This window comes from Chrysoperla carnea, chromosome 5, assembly GCF_905475395.1.
Source record: "Chrysoperla carnea chromosome 5, inChrCarn1.1, whole genome shotgun sequence".
Taxonomy (NCBI): domain Eukaryota; kingdom Metazoa; phylum Arthropoda; class Insecta; order Neuroptera; family Chrysopidae; genus Chrysoperla; species Chrysoperla carnea.
The window spans coordinates 42,848,087-42,870,375 of record NC_058341.1 but is presented as its reverse complement, the minus strand read 5'-3'; the positions used below and the strand labels follow the sequence as shown (position 1 = coordinate 42,870,375).

The following is a 22,289-nucleotide window of genomic DNA, read 5'->3' as shown; positions in this document are numbered from 1 at the left end:
TCAATAGGTGCCTATTTATTTGAAGTTTGATACCTGAACTGAATCAAAACCCACAATATATACTTTCATTTCATTATAAATAATTAGTACCTACGAGCAAGTGTTTGAAACCTGTTTTGCCAAAAATGTTCGAATTTATGAAATGATTTTTTATTTTTATTTGTTATTCTGTGACGAAGAGGTTTTTACATGAGTACTTAATATACTTTCATCCATGATATGAAATAATTGTGAAAGGGATTTTATCAGAAACTTGGACAATGAATAAAAACAAATATTAAATTGCACAATGTTGCAACGTTTCCTTGTTATTTCATCAGGCAATCTGTGTACAAAAAACTGTAGTCGAATATAATAACATGTAAAAAGAATAAAAAAGATATGTTCTTACATTTTAGATTAACTTTCACGTAAAAAATAAAAAAAACTTGTCTGAAAAACTTCATAAAACTTCAGTAGAGTTTCACTTTTGTTTTAACGATGAAGTTTTCCAGACAAGTTTATTTTTATTTTTTACGTGAATGTTAACCTTAAATGTAAGAACATTGATTTGTATTGATTTTATATCTTTTTTATTCTTTTTACATGTTATTGTATTCGACTATTGTTTTTTGTACACAGATTTCCCGATGAAGATGAAGTTGTAAATAAGAACGAAACGTTGAAACATTTGACAATTTAACTGTTTGTTTTTATTAATTGTCCAAGTTTCTGATAAAATCCCCATCACAATTATAATATGTTTATTTTGACAAACTCGTTTAATTTGAAAAAGTACTTGGTCTAAAAGATGTGGGTTACTCTGGTATCCTACAGAAGCATCAATGGATAGGCCAGGCACTGAAGCTTGTCGTGCTTAGTTTAAAACTTGAATTTAAACTCAGTCCTTTCAACTATTCATTAATAGTAGGTATATTGCCATGACATAATTAAAAATCATCCCCCTCGTTCCATAATTCAGGCAGATATTTGCTACATTTAATCCACAAATAGACTATTAATGTAATTGTTAACAGTGTTTGTATATCATCATAACTGATTTGCTAACCTACATATTCATTAGTTTGGTTTGCTGACGTCAACTATTACTATTATGACGTCATTCGTGTACATACATATATCATTCTATAAAGGTACAAATATGTTTAATGTAAATAAGATATACCACACTGAACTTTGAATATTTAACCTCTTGACGTGATATAGATAAAATATAATATTAAACAGGAATACTAATATTTTAAGTAGGTTAAATTTAAATTTAAATTAGGTGATGAAAGTCACTTTTGTGGTCCATCAACTGTCTAAATGGTGTCCGGATAAACACGTCTATGTTTGAAAATTTTGTTTGCTGTCAACTTTTCAAACAGGTTAAAATGCATCCCACTATGTCGTGTTTGCAATTTAAACTTTAAAAACAAAAACTACCGGGTTATAACCTTCATTTCCCTTGTCCTTGATAATCTCCCCTTTCATAATATCATCGGTTTTAACATTTTCGTGGGTCCTAAATTTTTATAAATTAGAATATAACCCACGTGATTTGCTTACAGTGAAGCATTCTACAGGAGTAATAATTTTTAAGTCCCCTTCCCTAAGTCGTGGGGTGGAATTTTTTAATGGTTATTATGCTATACGTGACGAATCCAAAAAGGTAGAGATCATTAAAATCGGTTAGTGACGTCACATGAATAGGAGACAAATATGGATACTAAAAAAATTATCTAAGATGACTGTGAACCACAAACGAGATAAGTCTTACTTCATTGTACTTTTGAAAATTTATCGTTATTATGATAATGGAAATTTTAAATTTATGATGTAAAAGTAACGAAACATTTAAGCATGGACTCATAGTTTTCCTAATTATTTTACAAAGAAGCTATAACCATATTTTTATGAACGTATTCCAACTTTTTAATTCATAAATCTTATGTTTCTTTATAAGTGCCTTTTTTGACTATTTCGATGCAAAAATCCGTTTATCACACCAAAAGTTGATTTTACGTTTCGACATTGATTTTATTCCACTTGCCATGCAAAATTACATATAAATCGAGGTCATGCATTTCAGTTTTCGAAGAAACCAACCCAGTTCATGCCAACCCTTCGATTTTCGCAACCACCAAAAACCTATGAGGGTTGTCTTTTGAAAGAATTTCTATCAATATCTATCTTGAAAGAATAATTTATATGTTTAAAATTTAATAACTAAAATTTGTTTGCGGTATTTAAGTTTTGGTAAGATTAATTATGTTTTGGTTGTTTAAGATATTTGTGCGTATTCCCGTTCGGGGATCGCAAGTCTCAAAAGTAGAGCCTTTCCGTACCTGTCAGAAATAGAGCCAGTGATCAAGATTTGTTCAAACTTTACCAAGTCCTGAATTTTGAAAGAAAAATCGCTTAATCTTCATTATTCTATTGCCTTGATTAAAATTCGACAAATATTTCAGGAAATTTTTAAAACGCTAACCTACATAACTACATGTAAGTCAGCTATTTGTCCGTTTAAATTACTCATTTCATTCGAAGTTTCCTGTAATAAATCAGTTGAATATGTGTTGGTAGGTTCAATTTATCACAAAAAATTCACAAGTTAGACTATATATGTATAATTGAATGAAATTGCAATAGCTCAGTGTAGATATGTCAAATTCTTGAATATCCTCGGTCCAGTACCTTGTACTCTTGTATCTCAGGAAATAATCATAGTTAAAATATTAAGAATCGAATTAAGATCTATTATATGTTTAAGAAAAGTATTTGCGATAAACATGTAGGCAAAAAAGAAAAATTTAATAATGAATTAAATTTATAAAACCCAATATAATTAATTATGTGTTTTTTTACTGTTCAATGGTTCAAAATTTTAAAAACTTTGATAAAAAAAAAACAATTTCTCGAAAATTTCAGCTCAATATTTCAAAAAATAAACTCTCCCATTCTGTCTTTTAAAAAAAATTATTTTCTTCGTTTTTTATCCACGAGGCTTTGAAAATCATTTTTGTTAGGCAAGTTTAAAGAGCTGGGTCAGCAGTGCTGATACTGAAGCTGTGACCATTGTGTTTTTTGGTAAAAAATTCATAAACCCTTCTAAAATTGTAAAGTACCTACGGTGTTCTATTTCTGAGTGCAATGTTTTATTTCAATGCATTCCCCGCAGTAATTTTTGAATTTTTCTGTCCCTTTTCATTATAATTGCATCGATAATTTGCTTCTGCGATTTGTGAGATTGGAGAATTTTCATAAAGTTTCTTCTTGTTGCAAGTTTTGCTCATCTATCACTCCCGTCGAGAAATTTTTCATATCTTTGTGCCTGGGTCGATATTTCTGTCGTTTAAGTTTATCTCGGTAACACATCATTATCCTTGACTTTTCATGCTCGGCTACTTGTATAAATAATGGCACCCATGAGTGGTCTGGTTACTGTTACCAATGTGCGTGGTTACATGTTTTTCGTGATAATGTGCACATATTTGCCGTATAGTTTGAAAAGACTTCAGTCTAAGCGTCTGATAAAATAGGGTCATTCAGAGAAACTGTATTTTCAAATCTTTAACGAGTATTTTCGTCTTATAATAAATATTAATGGATATGCTATACCATTTATGAAAGGTAAAAAATAATTTAGGTTATTATTTTAAAATAACATTCATTTACTAGCCAGGACTATCAGTAAGCTTTTAAGGGTGGGTGTCCCAAAAATTAAGGTACAACTGAATCTCACCATATATTCTCGAAAGTAAATTTTAAGGTGAAATGAATTTTTGTAAGTCGAAGTTCATATTTTTAATTTTTCTGTAAATATTATGAAAGAAAAAAATACATTTCTGTTGTAATTGAAAATAAAACAAAGCTGAAAAAATGGAATCTGGGACAAAAATTTTTCTTCATTAAAATAAAGATTTAATTAAAAGATATTGACCATCGTTTCACCTTGAGGTATGTCCTTAACGACATTATATTTGGTCTCCATGTTATGCTTTATAATATCCATTATTGCTTGTATATTTTTCTACTAAGAGCCTATCGAGTTGTTGAACTTTATCCATACTTTTGAAATACTCTGTATTTACATATAATACATGAAAAATAATTTATGATTTTAAAATTTCTATTTTATTTGTTTTTACAGGCTTATGTTGATTTAGTGAAAGCATGGAATTGGAAGTCATTCACAATTATTTATGAGAACAATGAAGGTTTGGTACGTTTACAGGAACTATTAAAGGCACATGGACCAAGTGAATTTCCAATTACGGTACGGCAACTTGGTGAAGGTACTGATTACAGGTACGAATGAATATATTATATTTTATGTATATTTGTGTTTTGTGAATATTATTAACTTCCTGATAGAAAAATATTGTTTTCGTACTCGAAAATAAAATCAAAATTTTGAAGATATTTTAAAGTTTTGATAATACGGAAAAACATTTAGAAAAAATCAATGTGTGAATGTTGTAGAAAATAGGTTTTGGATCTAATTTCCTTAACGCGGCTTGCCATGAAGTAGTGTAGGCGATGCAGTGTACACCCAATAATCGAAGTTCAAACATACTCAATCGTGCGTGTGTCTGCCTGTCACTAAATTTTTAAGGAAATACTTACTTCCATGACAGCATAGAAATATTCTTAAAATTATTTTGAAGCTAATTATCACTTATCAGAAAAGGTCGGCCTCTAAATGTTATATCCTCATTTATTATTTTATTGTGTAGTTTGTGGAATGGTCATGTATATAATTTTCAGTATATTATATTTTGCATATTCATTGAACAGTAAATCGTTTATATATTTAAGTATGAAGAATTCTCATTGTGTAGTAATGGGTAGCCATTACTATACAATCCCTAATTTCAAATAATAAAAAAATCTCATTTACAAATTTGAAATGGAATGATTATTTCTGCGTACTAATAAAATACCAAAAGAACTTCAAGAAAAAATTTTACAAGTATTAAAAAAAAGATAATATAGTACTATTGTCACCTCTGAAATGTACGTTTTTTAACCCCAAAAATACATCAAATTACTGTTCCTTACCTCATATCCTTGGTTATGAAAACTCCTTGAATAAAAATAATTCGCAGATTTCGCGGCCTCAGAACTAGGAATCTTTTGTTTTGTTTGTGTTTTTTGCAAAAATTTTAAAGGGTTTCTTAAATCAAATGCTGAAAATGCATCAAAATCAATTCTATTGGCGAAAACCTGGAGATGTACCTTTGTTACTTTTTACTGAATTTATAATATTTGCCAGATATAGGGTCTAGCTTTTCAGAATTTCATGATAGAGCATGGTTCGGACACTTTGTTCAAAATACATGAAAAAAAGTATATGAACAGTATATATTTCGGATACATTTAGAGATTCTGTTTTTACACACATATTAGATAGTTCACAGTATGCATACTACACGTATTTGGAAAAAAGAAAAATTATTGTGTTCGGCAAAACTCTTGTACCAAGCATGACCATTAGAAAGAATAATTTTTTACACATGTATGACTTTAATCACGCGGTTACTTTGCGTGCCGAACAATACACAGCAAGAAAGGTTTTCTAGCCGCAGTTTCTTCTCGCTCCAAGAATATTTTGCATTCCTTATATTTTGTTTTATTTGGAAGAATATTCAGCGACATTATTTATTCATAGAACCACATAAATCATTTTTAATACGATGTATTTGTTGTTAAATGAAAACTATTATGGCGTCTTTCTTGACAAAGGTTTGCAATTTTGTTGACATTTTCGACGCATAGAAGGCAGGTACATCAATCGCATGTTTCCCACGAGAGCTTATAAAAATTACAAATTTTAAATAAATTACAAATACCCCGGGCATCGTAAATAAAAACGAAACCATTTCAAATGTTTTTCCAAATCAAAAGTTAGATTCGTTAAAATAAAGCCCCATTGTGATTTTTAAATACAGGCTAGGGCAGAGAAGTGTGCGGCTTAAAAACGCTGTAAAATAGAAAGTAAATTGCATTAGCTGTACTTTGAAGTAAATTATAAAATGTGTTTTTAACAAAATTAAGTAAATTAAATTATTAAATTACATAAAAAGCATTCGAAAAAGTTTACTTAATATAACAGACTTGAAAAAACGACTTTTAAAAGACGTCGTCCATACAGCATTTTTCCACACGACCAAGTTTATTCATCATATTCTACACATTTGAACCAGCTTTTATCAGTTCATTGGGTTGTTTTATCCTGGTACAGTTTCTTTCTCACTTGATAGTAATCTTTTCAACTAAACTCACAAGAAAAACTTTGCAAATCAATTTATTTAGTTTTTAGTTTTAATTTTATTTAATGTTTTTAAGATGGTAAAAAAATTATTTAGAAACATTGATGGGTATGAATTTTCAAAATCTAACTTCTTTGCCCCATCCTATGTGTCAGGTTAGGTTAGAGTGACTGTTCTGAGTTGGGACACATTTTAACCATAGGGCATAGGGTGAAAAAAAGTTGGATCATCCTCGATCACTGTTTTAAGAACGGCAGGATTGCTTTGAACGGACATCAGGTCGGAGAGATCGTCAAAGAAAGTGGGCTCAAGTGAGTCCATCTCCTAATGCCAAGAGCTCGACAGAGGCAGAGCAAGTGAGACTTCGCTCACTGTGACAGCCTCTAGAATAACCTTGTTAGTCAAAATTTGTGAAAAAAAATACTCATATGCATACTGTGGACTAAAGCCTATACATATATACATAGTATACGTTTCTACGTTAGATTAATTACTCTTTGTAATTAATTACATATAAAAGGATATACTATTAAAATATTTCATGCATTTTAATGGCTTTCCTTTTCAATATTTAAAATTAGAAAGGTATATTGTATCTACTAGGTAGGTATACGGTTTTATCAAACGTAAGGTGATAATGAATCGCCGTTCCTGCGGTTGTTTAAAAAACATATTATATATTTATTTTGTAGTAGGCGTTATGGCAGGTCATTTTTAATGCAGGCGTTGAATTTAAAATGAGAAACAGTAATTTTCTAATGGATTATTTTGGATCAGGTTTAAATTAAATCAAGAAATAGGGGAATGGTAGCATAGACTTTAATCGATGGATTAGAAATATCCTATGTTGCTTGGATCATGTAACTCCAAAAAGTTCGTTAGATATTCCTATTACATAGATTTAAAAAAGCACCTAGGCTAAGTCGTTTGCATTTAAGTCTCAGCCTTACATATTTTATAGAAGTAAAGTCCCGGTTCAACCTATGGCATTTAAGCCTTAGTCTTAGATACGTCATAGAAGTGAAGTCTCGGCTACTGTTAAAAATGTTTTCTTTTAAAATAATTTTTTTTAAGTATTTCTATTATTTTCCTATCATCGTGTAATTTGACTTTGCGACTTTTCATACTGTAAGACACAAAAGGCTGTTTGTGGATTATTACCTATTTTATAAACTGATATCACCTTTTACCCCAAACCACGCTCTGGCACATAACAAAAGCTATGACTGAAATCGAGCTACTGCGGCTTTATAACAAAACTTGCTAAACATGATAATGTGAAGATGATGCTCGTCTGTACAAACATGGATGCCTAGTGTAACCTTTGACCCGGAAAAATAATTTTTTAAGTCGAGTACAACCAGACAACAAGGATCACCTCTATATTTTCGTTCCTCGCCCGACTTCATGCTACTTCGCAAGAGGGTGGAGAAGACTTGCCAAATAATTAAAAAAAACTTTTATTAAAAGTATTATCTTGTTACAAACAAGTGGATGTTGTTACAGATAAGTGGGGTATCATATTTTGCTGCCGTAAGGCATTAAATACATATATGTATAATTTGTAGTAAGCCAGTTGATAACTTTCTGAATAATGCACTATCCAGACTACATTGGAAACTTGCCTCAAGCAAGCTGTTTGTTAGACTCGTTGTTCACTCTCACGATATCAGTAAAATGGCGATAGGCATTCTAAAAAGCGTGCAACTAAATAATCATAGACAGTTTTCAGAAATGGTTAATTGTGTATGAAAATAAACCATAGGAAAAACCGATACTAATTTCCGATTTACAATTCTTTGATACTTCGAAAACAGAATTTATTTTAAATAGAAAAATCCAACGTTTTTAAAAACGTTCGCTCATAAAGAATCAATTTCTGTTAAATCCAGAAGTAAAACCATGTTGTATTACAAATTGAAAAACCACAGTTTTAAATGGAAAATCACTTGGATATATAGAATTTATTTATTATCTAGGTAAGTGTAAGCACCTACATGTTATGCATCAAGCAAACACATTTAGTTTTACGAAGAGTCTATTTACATGATAACCTTAAAGTAATTCATTATGATAACTTCTGAAATAAAATCTGAAAAACAAGAAACAAGTCCAGTAGCTTACATAGCGGCTCTAACAATCGAGGCCCATTATGGGGAAGATTTGAGTCGATCCATATTTAAATGGGCCCCGACAGTTAAAATCCCTGTGTTAACTACTGGACTAGTTACTTCCTTTAGAGATTTTATTTAACGCAGTCGGGTTTTTTTGTTTTTTTAATTAATTATTATATTTTAGACCTTTTAGTGCCCCAACACTAAAAAATCCGTCACATTAAACTATGTTAAAGCTTTTAAACCAATTTATTACTCCTAATTAAATTTAAACATGTAACTTATACATATTTTTGTAATCCCCTTTTAATTTTCTTTATTCTGATACCCTACTTGATAGGTTTTGTAATTTTTTTTTTAAATTTAGGTATTACTATTTCACTTCAAAAATCCGCCATTTTGTTTTGTTTTTCAAAGGGTTTTTGAGACAAATATAATTATATCTTAAATATTGAAATTCATTGAGCTGTTTGGAAGATACGAGGTAATAAAGAAATTTACCAGAAAATATTCATACATGCATACATACATACATACATACTAGATACTCGCAGAAAACATAACCACTTCTTGGCAGTCGGGTAAAAAAGACTGTAAGCACTGGAAAAAAATTTTCTTAATCAACGGGTATTAGATAAAAATTATCAAAAGACTATATTATGTCTTTTAAAAGGAAAACTGTTATCAATTCCATTTTGAATATTCAAAAAGGCAGACTTCGATCTGCCATTCCATTTATATCTGTTTTATTCGCCCAAAGTGTTTCAATTTTTTTGACTGTAACTTGTAAATTTATAATGTAATCCACTAAGAAAGAATGGCATGTGATTTACGTGATTTATTTTGAGTACGTGAAACAATATTTTAACGTAAACGTGTAAGTAGGAGATAATACTTTTAACTATTACTTTTAAATATTATTTTACGTAGAAAAAAATAAAAATGGTTGAAAAAGTTAATAGGAAAATTGTAAACGAATTTATGATTATTGTAAAGCGATTTTATACTCTGTTAGAAAAGATTACATTCAATGTACGTATAATAATGATAATAATAATAGTAATGTAAAATTGGAAATAGAATTATGTTTATAATATATAACTGAATAAAAATATTAAATAAAATGATAGAAAAATAAAAATTTATTGTATCATTTCTTTTCAACGAACTATTCATTTAAGAAATTTGATTATAAAGTGTATTAGACCCAAAGCAAACTTATATATTGGGTCATTCAGGGAATAACAGCTGAACTTTATCAAATGATAAATAACGTTAAATTAATGACAATTTCTCAATACTTTTATAGTTGGGAAAGCGTCCATTTTTAGATACAGGGCGTAGTATTTTTAGGAAAAAATCATATTATTTTAAATATTGCCAAAATGGTTGTATAGAAAATTTGGAAATGGGGCATAACGTAATTGTATTTGCAATAAAGTCAGTGGTTCTATCCCAAGGTAAACCGCTAAAGGCATATCGAAATTAATCTAAGCTCTTAAATCATGAAGAATTCTCAGCTCATACTTTCAAATTTGTAATTTTTCCAAGTGATAATATTTTACAAAAAATGTGCTTTCCTTTCCATAATCTAGATATTCTGTACATAGAAAAAGACTTTTTCCCGGTTATATTATAACTGTATTGAGAAATTGTCATTTCTTTAACGTTATTTATCATTTGACGAAGTCCTAGTGTTATAACTAAGATCACCCTGTTTAGGCCTTGATTAGACCGATATATTTTAACAGAAAAAATAGAATAGCGGATAGTCCGGATTTCAAATTGGCCATATTACCCATAAAAATGTAAAACTAGAATTGATACCATGACAAAGTTTGAAAGTGTAATTAAAATGGATTAAAAAACCAAGAAGTTATAAGCAAACAAAGATTGCATTCAAAGTTTTATATGTAATCTCTATGGCGATACCCACGTATGACGTCACTAGCAGGTATCTTCCACTTCGTTTAATAAGGAATTTTAAACGTTTATATCTTGCATACTAGTAAAGATTTTTAGAAACCAACATCACTTTTCTATTCGTAAAATGAGAATTCTTCATCTGAAGGGATAAACAAAAATATAGTCCGATTCCCTATTGCAGAATATATAGCTTTTTACCATTTACTGATACTCAAAATAGAGTTCTTATTGCGTAATGTTAACTTTTGAATGGTTGGTGAATTCGAAATAGTTGATGTTGGTTACTGGTAAAAGAAAGAGACTTTATGATAGAACGTTATTCTTTTTAAACTATGAGGAACAAAACAAATTTTACATAAAACGTCCTTATTTAAATTTTCTATTATAATATTCCAATATAAGTAAATGTTAAATTTACCACTATCTTTACAACATGTAAAATTTCAAAGCCGATGATTGCAAAAAATTTAGTACTTTGTATTAAGAACTATCTCTGTTCTCAGTATTCAAAAGTTTAGAATGTATTTAGAAATGGCATATTCTATTCTCTAAAGTGAACAGGGCTTAAAGCTGTCGATTCGAGTCCACATTCAATTAACTATATATGTTTAAATTTTAAAAAAAATTGGCTGTCTTTACATCAAGATATTTAGCAAATAAATCAGGATAAGTCAGTAATTTACGGAGGAAAACTGCTGAAAACTACCATAATTGAGCCTAATTACATTCAGTTAATGACCACAATCACGCGGCCTAGAATGCAGATACTTTGGCTTGTTGAATGTTTACCATAGCAAATTCCCATTTTTTCTTTACTTTCCTCGATTATGATTTTATGAATTCCAAGAAGAATATACTTTTTTACAAGAAGAATTTTTGTCGTTACTTTTTTTCCCCAATTTTTCTTATTTTATATAATATTTATTCTACTTTATGTCTCTTTTGAAAACATGAGATACTACTTTTTCTATTTCCTATTGAAACCGTTATAACGACCTCAATATGCTATCATCATTTTAATATTTTTCTTTGACTGTTGAAAACCTTTGTGTAAAAGTTTTTTTTTTCCATAAATTAAATAATATTTTCGAAAATTTAGTAATATGGGTATTATAATATTTTTATATCTCTATTTTTGGATAGCTAGCTTGAATGATCGAATATTGTCAAGGGAATAATATCATTTTTATGTAATATGTATTGGTATTGTCAACGGATTTTTAGTTGTATGGCATAGTTAAATTTTATGTGAATGGCAAGCAAAAAATAAGTAATATTAAAACAGTTTTGGCAGAATATTGAAAGTAGCTATATCGTTTAAGCCCATATACTGTTCAAGAATAAAATTTGAAAGGAGACTTTGATTATTAAAAAAAAACTTTTATGAATATAAAAACCACTTAAAACAATACAGCTTTGCAAGTTCTGGGGTATCCTAATTAGAAGTAACACCTCTTTTAGCAGCGTGGTTACTCAACTTTACCATTTAAAAGCTTCAGTTTCTTCGTTGTTTCACATTCTAGGTAGACTTAAGTATTCGTTTTTTTTTTTGCGGAAGTTTATAAAAAAAATCATATGGACAAAAAATGTATCAATTTATTTCGCCTACGTGGATGAAAAACTCCTAAACTCGCACTTGAAACATAGCTAAGAACACTCTCCATTATATTACCTTACAAAAGAAACAAAAAAATCAAAATCGGTTCATCCGTTTAGGCGCTACGATGCCACAGACAGACAGGCAGGCAGGCAGCACACACACACGCATAGAAGTCAAACTTATAACACCTCTTTTTTTAGTTCGGGGGTTAAAAATAATAAAACGAAAATTAACTGAAACAAGACACTTGTGAGCTATAATAAATGATACTCAATAATACTTAGACCGTGATTTAAGAATCCGTTTTTCGGTGCTTCAATATTGTCTTGATAAACTTATTTCACAGCGTAAGGCTATTGTATCCACTATTATGACTGAATAAAAGACAGATAAAACATGATAGAAAAAAAGAAAACTTGATTTTCTGATTTTCAACACAGTTAACTTAACTAACAATAGTGACTTTATAACTAATTTTCTTCAGTACCAAATTTTCTTTAATTCTTTTTCAGTTATTTATGGTGGTAAAAAGATAGTTTGAAAAGATGGTTGGCTTTTATTTTTTCAGTGTTCCTAAACTTGCATACTCCTCTATATCTCACCCTGTATTTCAATATTCATGAAATATTTTTCTCTATTGAAATTAATAGCTTAGCTTTCTTTTGTTTTGCAAATCTAGTAATTATATATATTTTAATAACATATTATACTAATTAGTTCATGGATTTATAAAATAATAATAATTTATATAATTTGAACACTAATTAGGTTATTAATTTATAAATAAAATGAAACTAATTACCTTATGTAAGAATTATTTATTTCTTATAAAAATTTTCAAAAAATTATACTTTAAAATTTTATGTAAGCGGTAGTTGAGTTTCCAAGCAAATTAGTGACGTTATATAGCGATCGTAATAGATAGGTAATAAAAAAATTACATACAGTATGTAACTTTGTAACTTATAAAACACAAGATTTTACACTGGAATTAATAAAACGATATGGCACCGCGTGTAACGCTTAGATTTATATGATAGTATAGCAAAAAAATATGATTAGTACTGTATATAAAATCATCAAATTAGACCATGTCTCTCAGCAAATTTTTTGGTTACGGAGTCCTAAACGCACTTGAAATTAATAAGAACACTCTCCATTAAATTACCTTTGAAAAGACCCCAAAAAAATAATTGGTTCATCCGTTTAGGCGCTACGATGCCACAGTCAGACAGACACACACACATAAAGGTCAAACTTATAACACTCCTTTTTTGTAGTTCGGAGGTTAAAAAGAAAACAAGTACGAGCTGAAATATTTGCTTATCTTTCGTCAAATGCAACCAAAATTTTTTTGCTACCTTTATTTGGTCAGTGTTTTGTTCAAAACTGAATTTCTTGCATGATTGGTCGAGCAATTTTGAGACAGAATGTCTCAAATCGTATGCGAGGTGTCTAGAACAAAAAGTATTTTGATATCTTAGAAACTTGGAGTTCAATGGCAAAATAAAACATATTTTCGTGTCTTTAGGTAAATTAGGTTAATAAGAAATCAAAAAACACAACAATTCAGACGATTACACCAACTTTTTTTAAGAGTCAAAATCGCTCCGAAATAAAAGATTTCTGCGTCCCATTTTTGAACGCAAATGCTTTAAACTTCAGAAAGCACGCAATTCCTCTATAGTTGACAAACTCAACCCAACTAACTCGTAATTACAACAGTACTCCGGGTCTAAAAAATGTTCGGCCTATTTTAAGGCAAATTATGAAAAAATTCATAAAATCTGGAACATTTTTTTAATTTCAATTACGATAAATATAATTTTTTAATGTAATATGAATCCAAAAAATACGAAAATTGAGTCGTTTTGGCGAGTGATATTCCACAGCAATTTCGTTAGTCAAACCTGTCATTCAATCGCAAAATCAACCAAATTTTCGTGACTTGCTCACGCATTCGTTAAAGAATCCGAATTTTATGTATTTAAGGTGAAATAAACCCTATACTTATACGAAATGTCGTTCAATTTTTTTTTTCTACTTTCTTTATAATTATCTTGATTTTTTGAAAACAGATTGAATGAACATTGTCTGATTTTCTTTTGTCGTTACTTCAGAAACTTATCATTCAATTCTATATCGAACCAGGTTTACAGGTTTTTGGGTTATTTAGAAAAAAAAAAATCCAGCTCTTAGACAAAGTCACTCATATCTTACAAAAGAGAAAAATGAGACGAAATATGGAAGAATTCATGTAAGTACCGAGTCTTAATCAATCATTTATTTTTAATACTATGATATTTTCACGTATAATATTTAGTTCAAACCACAAAACTATTCACAACAAGTGAAAATAAACAATTGACTGAATTAATTGTTAAAATACCCCATAAAGTGTTGAATATCAGTGCTTGTATTATCTTTATAAATATCCTTATAAATAAAATACCTAAGTTTAAAATAACAAATAGGTTCATTTAGAATAAAATAGTGGCCATTTATCCCCGAAAATTTATTCTAGCAAATTAATATTCCCGTTTTTTGAAACATTGAAACGTCTACATTGAAACTAATTTTTAAGTAAATAAATTTTTCTTCGAAAATTGACCCCCTTCATATTATCGGATAGATTTAGCATGAAATAAGCATCCATTGACTCACAATTTGAGATTACCTACAAATTTTCAACTCTCTATATTTTATAGTTTTTGAGAAAATGGAAACTTAAGTTTAGCCCTAATTTTGGTTCTCTCAGGAAAACAAAATATTTATGAAGATATTTATGAAAAAATGTCTCCAACAAAAGTTGTTGTTTTTTATAAGAAATAGTTTTTACATTTAAATTTTGTACATGTTTATTTTACAAGATGGGCCTCACAGACCCAAGACTCTATGGAGCTATGTTGCTCATTTACGAACTCACTTCTGAGGTCCTGTGTACGCTATAAAATTGCAGCACGATATCTATTTTCGTTTGAGAGTTACCATGTTAACGGTTAGACAGGCAGAAGGACGAATCGACAATTTCGAATTTTTCACCTTATGAGCATATCTGTCAAAATTTTGTTGTTACAATCAATAATAATTACTGATTGTTACAGACTTGGGACTAGATTTATTATACTCTGATATATTTCAGACGTGGGATATAAAAGAGGCAAAAATGTGGCTTCTTACATATGAAGATTATACTTAGTGGTAAATATTCAACTTCCGACAATGACAAAATGCTAAATTTATTGAATGTCTACATTGAAACTGTTGAATATGTATCTGGTGTTTAAAACATCAAGTACGTTATTTATTGGTGAATAATATAGAAAAGAAGTTATTTGCCACAGCTACCAACTATAGTGTCAAATAACATGTTTACTACATGATGGCTACCTTGCTTGCTCATATAGCTCACGGGTATGTTATGTATGACCACAATGAAATAATGTGTTACATTTTCTCAGCAACTGTATAGTATCATTGTATAATGAGAATTCATAATTATTGAATGTGGAATTACTGTCTAATTTTTCTACATAACAATTACTGGACATATGAGGAATAACGTGTGAAACGGTTACCAAGGATGGTCATTTTGAATTTTGTCCATAACTTTTGTAAAAGTCCGAATTAATTCTTTTTAGAAAGTTAAATGCATTATTGAAAAGGTCAGAGGGAAAGCGAAAGTTTCTATATATTGGAAATTGTAAAGATTAAAAGTAAAGAAATATAAAGGTGAAAAAGGATAAATTAGCAATATTAAATCAAATAAGGCCCTTTCTGAATTTGGACCACCAATGAATTGAATGAATTCAATTTTTTTTTATTATTCAAAATTCCAAATAGAGAGTTTTACAGTCATTTGCCAGTATTTTTTATCAAGTATTGCCGCAAAAAGTCCATGGTAGATTTAATGTTCTTGTCGTGGCTATCGCTTTAGACAAAAAGGAACTCCATAAAATTTATCAAGCGACTCAATTGGTTTCTTCAAAATGTCTCGTAAAATTGAATAACAATCCACTTCGTTTTGTCTTATCGAAAACGGATAAGCAAATTGGTACAATCTGTGTTTGGATTAACGTTGTCTTACATCTCACATCTAACATCATATTACAGCGAAATACATTACGAAATTGAATAACCAAATCAAACGCAACAAATTAATGTCAAAATATTGCCTGTATTTTTAAATAATGATATTTATTTATAGATATAGGCAAAATCATTACATAAATGATAAAATAATTATGTGGAACCTTAAATTAATAATAAAATGAGACAATTAAATTAAAGTTATTATATTCATTATCGTAAACGGCACTTAAATCAGTTCTGCACGCAACGAATATATACGAATTGAAAAATTAATAAACATTTCTTTCTCTAGTATGTCACCAATTTCAAAACAAATGTATGGCTAAAATTTTCCAATGTCTATAATTGTACGAAAAGAGTTCTGTAGAAAAATTGCATTGATCCAACAAATTAAAGATTAGATAGAAATATCAATTGTTGCGTTTAATGTTGTGTGTAAAGTCCATAGAAGTAATAACATAGAACAGTTATGTGGCCATACAAACCGTTGATTTATAAAGAGAGACCTTAAAAAAGTATGCTTAGGTATAGCTGCCTTCGCCTGTCCTATATTACCTCTATGAAACTCACAGAAATGCACGCGTTTATACAATAATTCAAAATAATAATATTCGCACTTTGTCAGGTTGCGAGACAAAGGGGGAAGACTGTCCCCTTTTTCGCTCTCTTTTTTAGCGGTCAATAATTCATTTATTGAGTTTCCTATGCTTTGAAGCCTCTATGTTATACAACCTTTTTGGTAAAGTCCCACTTAAATGTATGGGCATTCAAATGCTGTTTTGCAATGTCTTAATTCATTCATTATGAATTTTTCCATTACAATCCCAGTAATCGTAACACTTTTGGTTTATCTTATTGGTTCCAATTAATTATCAAAACTGTACTGTATTTTTTTTTTAAATTCGCCGGGAATAAAAACCTGATTTAAAATTGAAGACAATCTAAAATTTATACTTTAAACATTACTTCATATACAAAGTTATATTATATGTCTTAACCCTGAGTTCTTTGTAAACTTTCTGTACCAACAAAACATTGAATGATATATTAATAGTTAACTGTTTGAATGATATATGTATGTATTATTCACCTACCCCCTCTCTATACAAAACCGACCACTATTACTCAAATGAAGAGTGTGCGGTAATTTTTCACAAAAAAAAAAAAGTACAGCGAAAAACGATCCTTTCTCATTCATTTATATACACCTAAATGCTTGCTATCGATATACCTATATATGTAGTTTCAGAAAAACAAGTCACGTATTTTTCACATATGAAATACAATCACGAAAATCTATATATGCTTCATATTATGGATGATATACTTGTGAACATTAAAAATATGTGCAGTTTAATATTACACTTAAATATAATATCAAATTATATCGATAAACTATATTTTATGTTTGACAATAGTATAAATTTTGGTGCTATGTTCATGTGTAAATTGGTAAAATATATGAAAGTTACTTTCGTATCTATGTACTCCTTATTCGAAAAGCAATCTTAGGGTCTGATACCTCATGATAAAATTGATATTGATATTAGAATCGAAAATTTTTAATTTTACTTTTTACAGAGAATTGAAAAAAAAAAAAATGTGTAAAACTAGATGCTACACCAGTCCCAAATATCAACATTCTAGGGCGAGATACAAGCATAAGTTTCTATGATTCAAGAGCTAGGAAAGTCACAAAACAGTTGCATTCAAGATGGCAGAATTTTGGCTATTTCTTTTCTGAATAAGAGTAGGTAGGCATGATGTACGCTTGGCACTTGGGGCGGTTGCGTTTCCTGTGTTAACTAATTCTCATTGCCAAGCTGCGGAAATTTCTGTTTTAAAAATCTATTCATCATTTGTGCTTTAAGTTGTTTGTCTTCCTATACAATATTGTAAAAAAGTTTTGGATTATATGCACAGTAAGAGACCATAAGCTTGTAAAGAAATAATGTTTCATTTTTAACCATGCTATTATTCAACTGCTTGCTTAGTTGCAATAGTTATTTCTCTTAAATTACAGTATTCTAACTATAGTTGTTTCTGTTCCACAATAAAGTGTTTTAACTATGCATTATTACATCCTCGAAAGAAACGGTCAATAATTTTCTCTTTTTAACACAGAACAAATGCATCAATGATGAGTTAGTATTTTGAAAATAACTAACAGTTTTTATACCATGCATATATGTAATATGCAAGGTATACTAAGTTTAGTCCCATGTTTGTAACGCTTAAAAATATTGATGCTACCCACAAAATTTTGGTAAAGGTGTTCATAGAATCACCTAATTAGTCCATTTCCGGTTGTTCGTCCGCCCGTCTGAGGACACGATAACTCTAAAACGAAAAAAGATATCGAGCTGAAATTTTTACAGCGTACTCAGGACGTAAAAAGTGAGTTCGTAAATGAGCATCATAGGTCAATTGGGTCTTGACTTATGGATCCGTAGGACCCATCTTGTAAGCCGTTAGAGCTATAACAAAAGTTTAAATGTAAAAAACAACTTTTGTTTGAAACATTTTTTCGTAATCATCACAGTTTCTGCCTCCTTCAAATAAACTATCGAAAACGTGCCACCACTTTTACCGTTACTGGTGGTTCGACGAAACGAATTGAAATGAATGAATGAATGTTCAAAACGGATTTTTGCCTTAAATCTCAATAACGAATATTTTCCCTTATAATGAACTTATACTGAAGATCTTGCGCCTACGAAGTTATGATCGGAGACAATCTGCGGTAATAGTGCGTAATATCAAAGAACGCATGCTCCAATGAGTCGATTAAATTTTTTCCTTTCTCGACGAACAGGTGTTGCTCGATTCAAGAAATGTTTTATTTGTCCAATACAAAAATAAGATAATCACTCTTAGGTTCAGGCCAGATCACCAGCGACGTGGTATAGATCCATTTTATCTGTAAAAAAATGCATCTGTTTTATGCTCATATTTTCTTGAATTTTTTTTTTATTCATAATGAAAAAACTGAATAAATTTTTGTTGGACAGAAATACTGAACAAATAAAGTAGGAAGAATACAAAAAATATATCGATACTCGGTATGCATTTGATTACAATTGGGGATGGTCTAAATATTAATTAATCAAAATTTTAATAATATTTGTTCGCATTCGTATTTCTTAAAAAATACGTAACAACTATTCCATAAACCATAACAACTATTATCTGCCATTAAAAGCAAATTTATTAATTTATTAAATGTAAAAATGTTATTATACGAAACCTTTTTTCGCGTATACCAGATAGTACTCACGTATTCCTCTCACACCCATACATAATCATAGTCCATGCGTAGGATGATAGGCAGTAACATAGGATTGGTCGACAACTACTATTGATGATATAGCATATGGGAAAATTTTGTACCTTGTGTACAAATTAATTATATATTTTTATACGATTAATATATGAAGTATATCATAATAAATTAAGTTTAGTCCCAAGTTTGTAGCGCCTAAAAATATTGATGCTACGAACAAAATTTTGGTTAGGATGTTAATAAAATCACCTAATTAGTCCATTTCCAGTTGTCTGTCTATCTGTCCGTCTGTTAACACGATAGCTCAAAAACGAAGAGACATCGAGCTGAAATTTTTATAGCGTGCTCAGGACGTAAAAAGTGAGACTGAGTTCGTAAATGAGCAACCTAGATAATTGGTTAGAGATAGAAGTTGTTTAGAAGTTTGATAGTATAAATGTTTCTTATAAAAACATAAATAGCTTTTGTTTGAAACATTTTTTTGTAAACATCACTGTTTACCCACGAGGGCGCCTACAAAAATCGCCCCCATTACATTAACTTCCTCTAGGAAGTTAATAAATTTTGCTTTTGTTTAGCTGCTATCAAGAATTTAGGGAGATCGACATTATTCTGAAGAACAACACTTTTCCCTTGCATATAAATGGATATGGTATCCTGGTGTTATAATATTTACTAAAAGCCTTCAAAACAACTGCTCTATTAGGTATAGGCTTCCAATATGTGAGTGTAGTCATTCATAAAAAAGTCAAATAAAAGTTATCGAATATTATGAGAGATGTTTTAGTGAATATTATTGACTCTCTTCATCATCATCATGTGTTTAACTGATGCTCATACAACCAAAATGAATTTATTGTACCGTAATTATTTTTTTATTATATCGTTAATATCACTTATTTCTTCCTTTTTATATGAGCCACTTGTAGGCATCCCAGAGAGGCGTTTCAAATATTAAATAAATATAGGTATATTACTTTTTGTTTTTGTTTACTTTTAATCATGCATACGATATTTATTTACATCATGGTCTATTCGATTATATTTGATGTTTTTAATATGATACACACAGGCGTAAACTAAATATTGACAAATATCTTGTTTAGTAATCTTAATTAAAGAGAATTGAAAAAAATACACTCAAACCAGGACATTTATTTACATTTCTTTTGCTATTTCAAAACATGTCAATATTTTATACTTTGTACTTCTATGTACTTATCGTACTTATTAACTTCCCAGAGGAAGTTAATGTAATGGGGCTGATTTTGAAAATCTCCAGTTTTACATATTTCCGCGGTTTCAAGGCCCCAATATCCGAATCAAACCTTTTCCAATGAGATGTCTGTGTATGTGTGTGTGTGTGTGTGTGTGTATGTATGTTCGTATGTGCGTATGTTCGTCCGGATTCTTTCGCCTCGATTATCTCACGAACTAGTTCTGAAATTAGTTCATCCGTTTTTTAATGGTAATAAAAAACATGGAAAAAACTGAATAAACAGAATCTGAAAAGTGGATAAAACACATTTATCTATGGAGATAATGATCGTTCCAGCATAGACTGTAGTACATGTTCGAAGAATAATATATGAAGGATAACAAGACCTTTTCTGTTTGTTTGTTTGTTTGTTTCTGAATGTTTTTCTCCCCCTGGAAAGTTAGGCGTGTGGGCTACGGGTTTAAAGCCAAAAAAGTAATTTTTTCAATATTTTGGTGTCTCGGTATTTGTTCACTAAGCCTGATAATGTAAAAGCACAACTTAAATGAACTATTCTGCTTACAGTAGTGGATTAAATCAATTCACCTCATACTTTTTATCCATTTATCCATTTCGGCAATATGTGTGTTTGGAGCCAATCATCGATCTAGGAGTTTAATTCGTCAATTCGTCAAAAAGGAATCCTCTTTTTGATCTTATTGAAGTATAGCGACAGAAAATCTGACAAAAACAACTAAAATTTTGGATTAAGAACTTATGTAACTTTCCGACTTTTTATTCTATAAACGAGAATTACAACTCTCTGATTCAATTTGGAATTTATCGAATCAATAAAATGTGTAGCACCTACGAACCACAGGAGTTTTAATAAAATAAATAGTCCCAGAATGAATTGTGATTTTAAATATGAAGCGATTGTCTCTCAATATGTTTGCTAATGATTACATTTAAAATACACTCGAAGCAGGACTCGAACCCGGACTTGTCATGAATCAAAAAATGCCGGGTTCGAGTCCTGGTTTGAGTGTATTTTTTTCAATTTTCTTTAATTAAGATTACTAGACAAGATATTTGTCAGTTTAGTTTACACTGAATATGCATCATATTAAAAACATCAATGATAATCGAAGAGATCATGATGTAAATAAATATCGTATGCATGATTAAAAGTAAACAACAAAAACATAAAGCAAGAAAATATTATTTTAATCAATTAAAATACATATTTTATAAAATAGAATGTTTTTTACTTAATGTGAGGTGCAAAAATAGCAAAGATGAAGGCAAATTTTGTTATTTTCTGTGCCAGATAGTTTACAAGAAATTGTCTCTTATTACATATTTCATCAGTATTTTTAAATCCGAATAAAAAGTAGGTGACTGGTAGAAAATATTTCAAGTAGCAATAAATTTAAGTAAGAGTATTATAGTAAATATCTTTTTCACAAAATAAAAGCAAATTTTATGAATGTATAATTTAATTTTTGTATATATTTTTAATATTGAATGAAAATTGAATTATATTTGAAAAATGATTCTTTATTGCAATATTTACTTCTTTTCATGTTAAATGCTTTTTAATTAAATATCGTAGTTTTTGATCTTTTTTTTAAGAAACGATAAAAAGATAACTTAGTGTGGGATTTTTATTATGCCATACAATATCAAGTGGCACAAAAAATACTACAAAAATTCGTCAAAACCTTTAAAAGACAATCATTTGTTAATTCTCTCTTCTCAAGCCGTGAAAAAGTGATAGATTTGAATACCTAACTTTCTCGGATATGAGGGAGCTATT

The 22,289-nt window shown here is 29.6% G+C and overlaps 1 protein-coding gene across 2 annotated transcripts in view; it reads left to right on the top strand.

The window, feature by feature from the left end:
• Nucleotides 1–22,289, top strand: part of LOC123299899 (glutamate receptor ionotropic, kainate 2) — a 288,313-nt gene that overhangs the window by 69,688 nt on the left and 196,336 nt on the right. For both annotated transcript variants that reach the window (XM_044882307.1, XM_044882308.1), the window contains exon 4: nucleotides 4,136–4,293. In XM_044882307.1, the coding sequence (XP_044738242.1) occupies nucleotides 4,136–4,293 (158 nt within the window). The remainder of the gene's footprint in view (nucleotides 1–4,135; nucleotides 4,294–22,289) is intronic.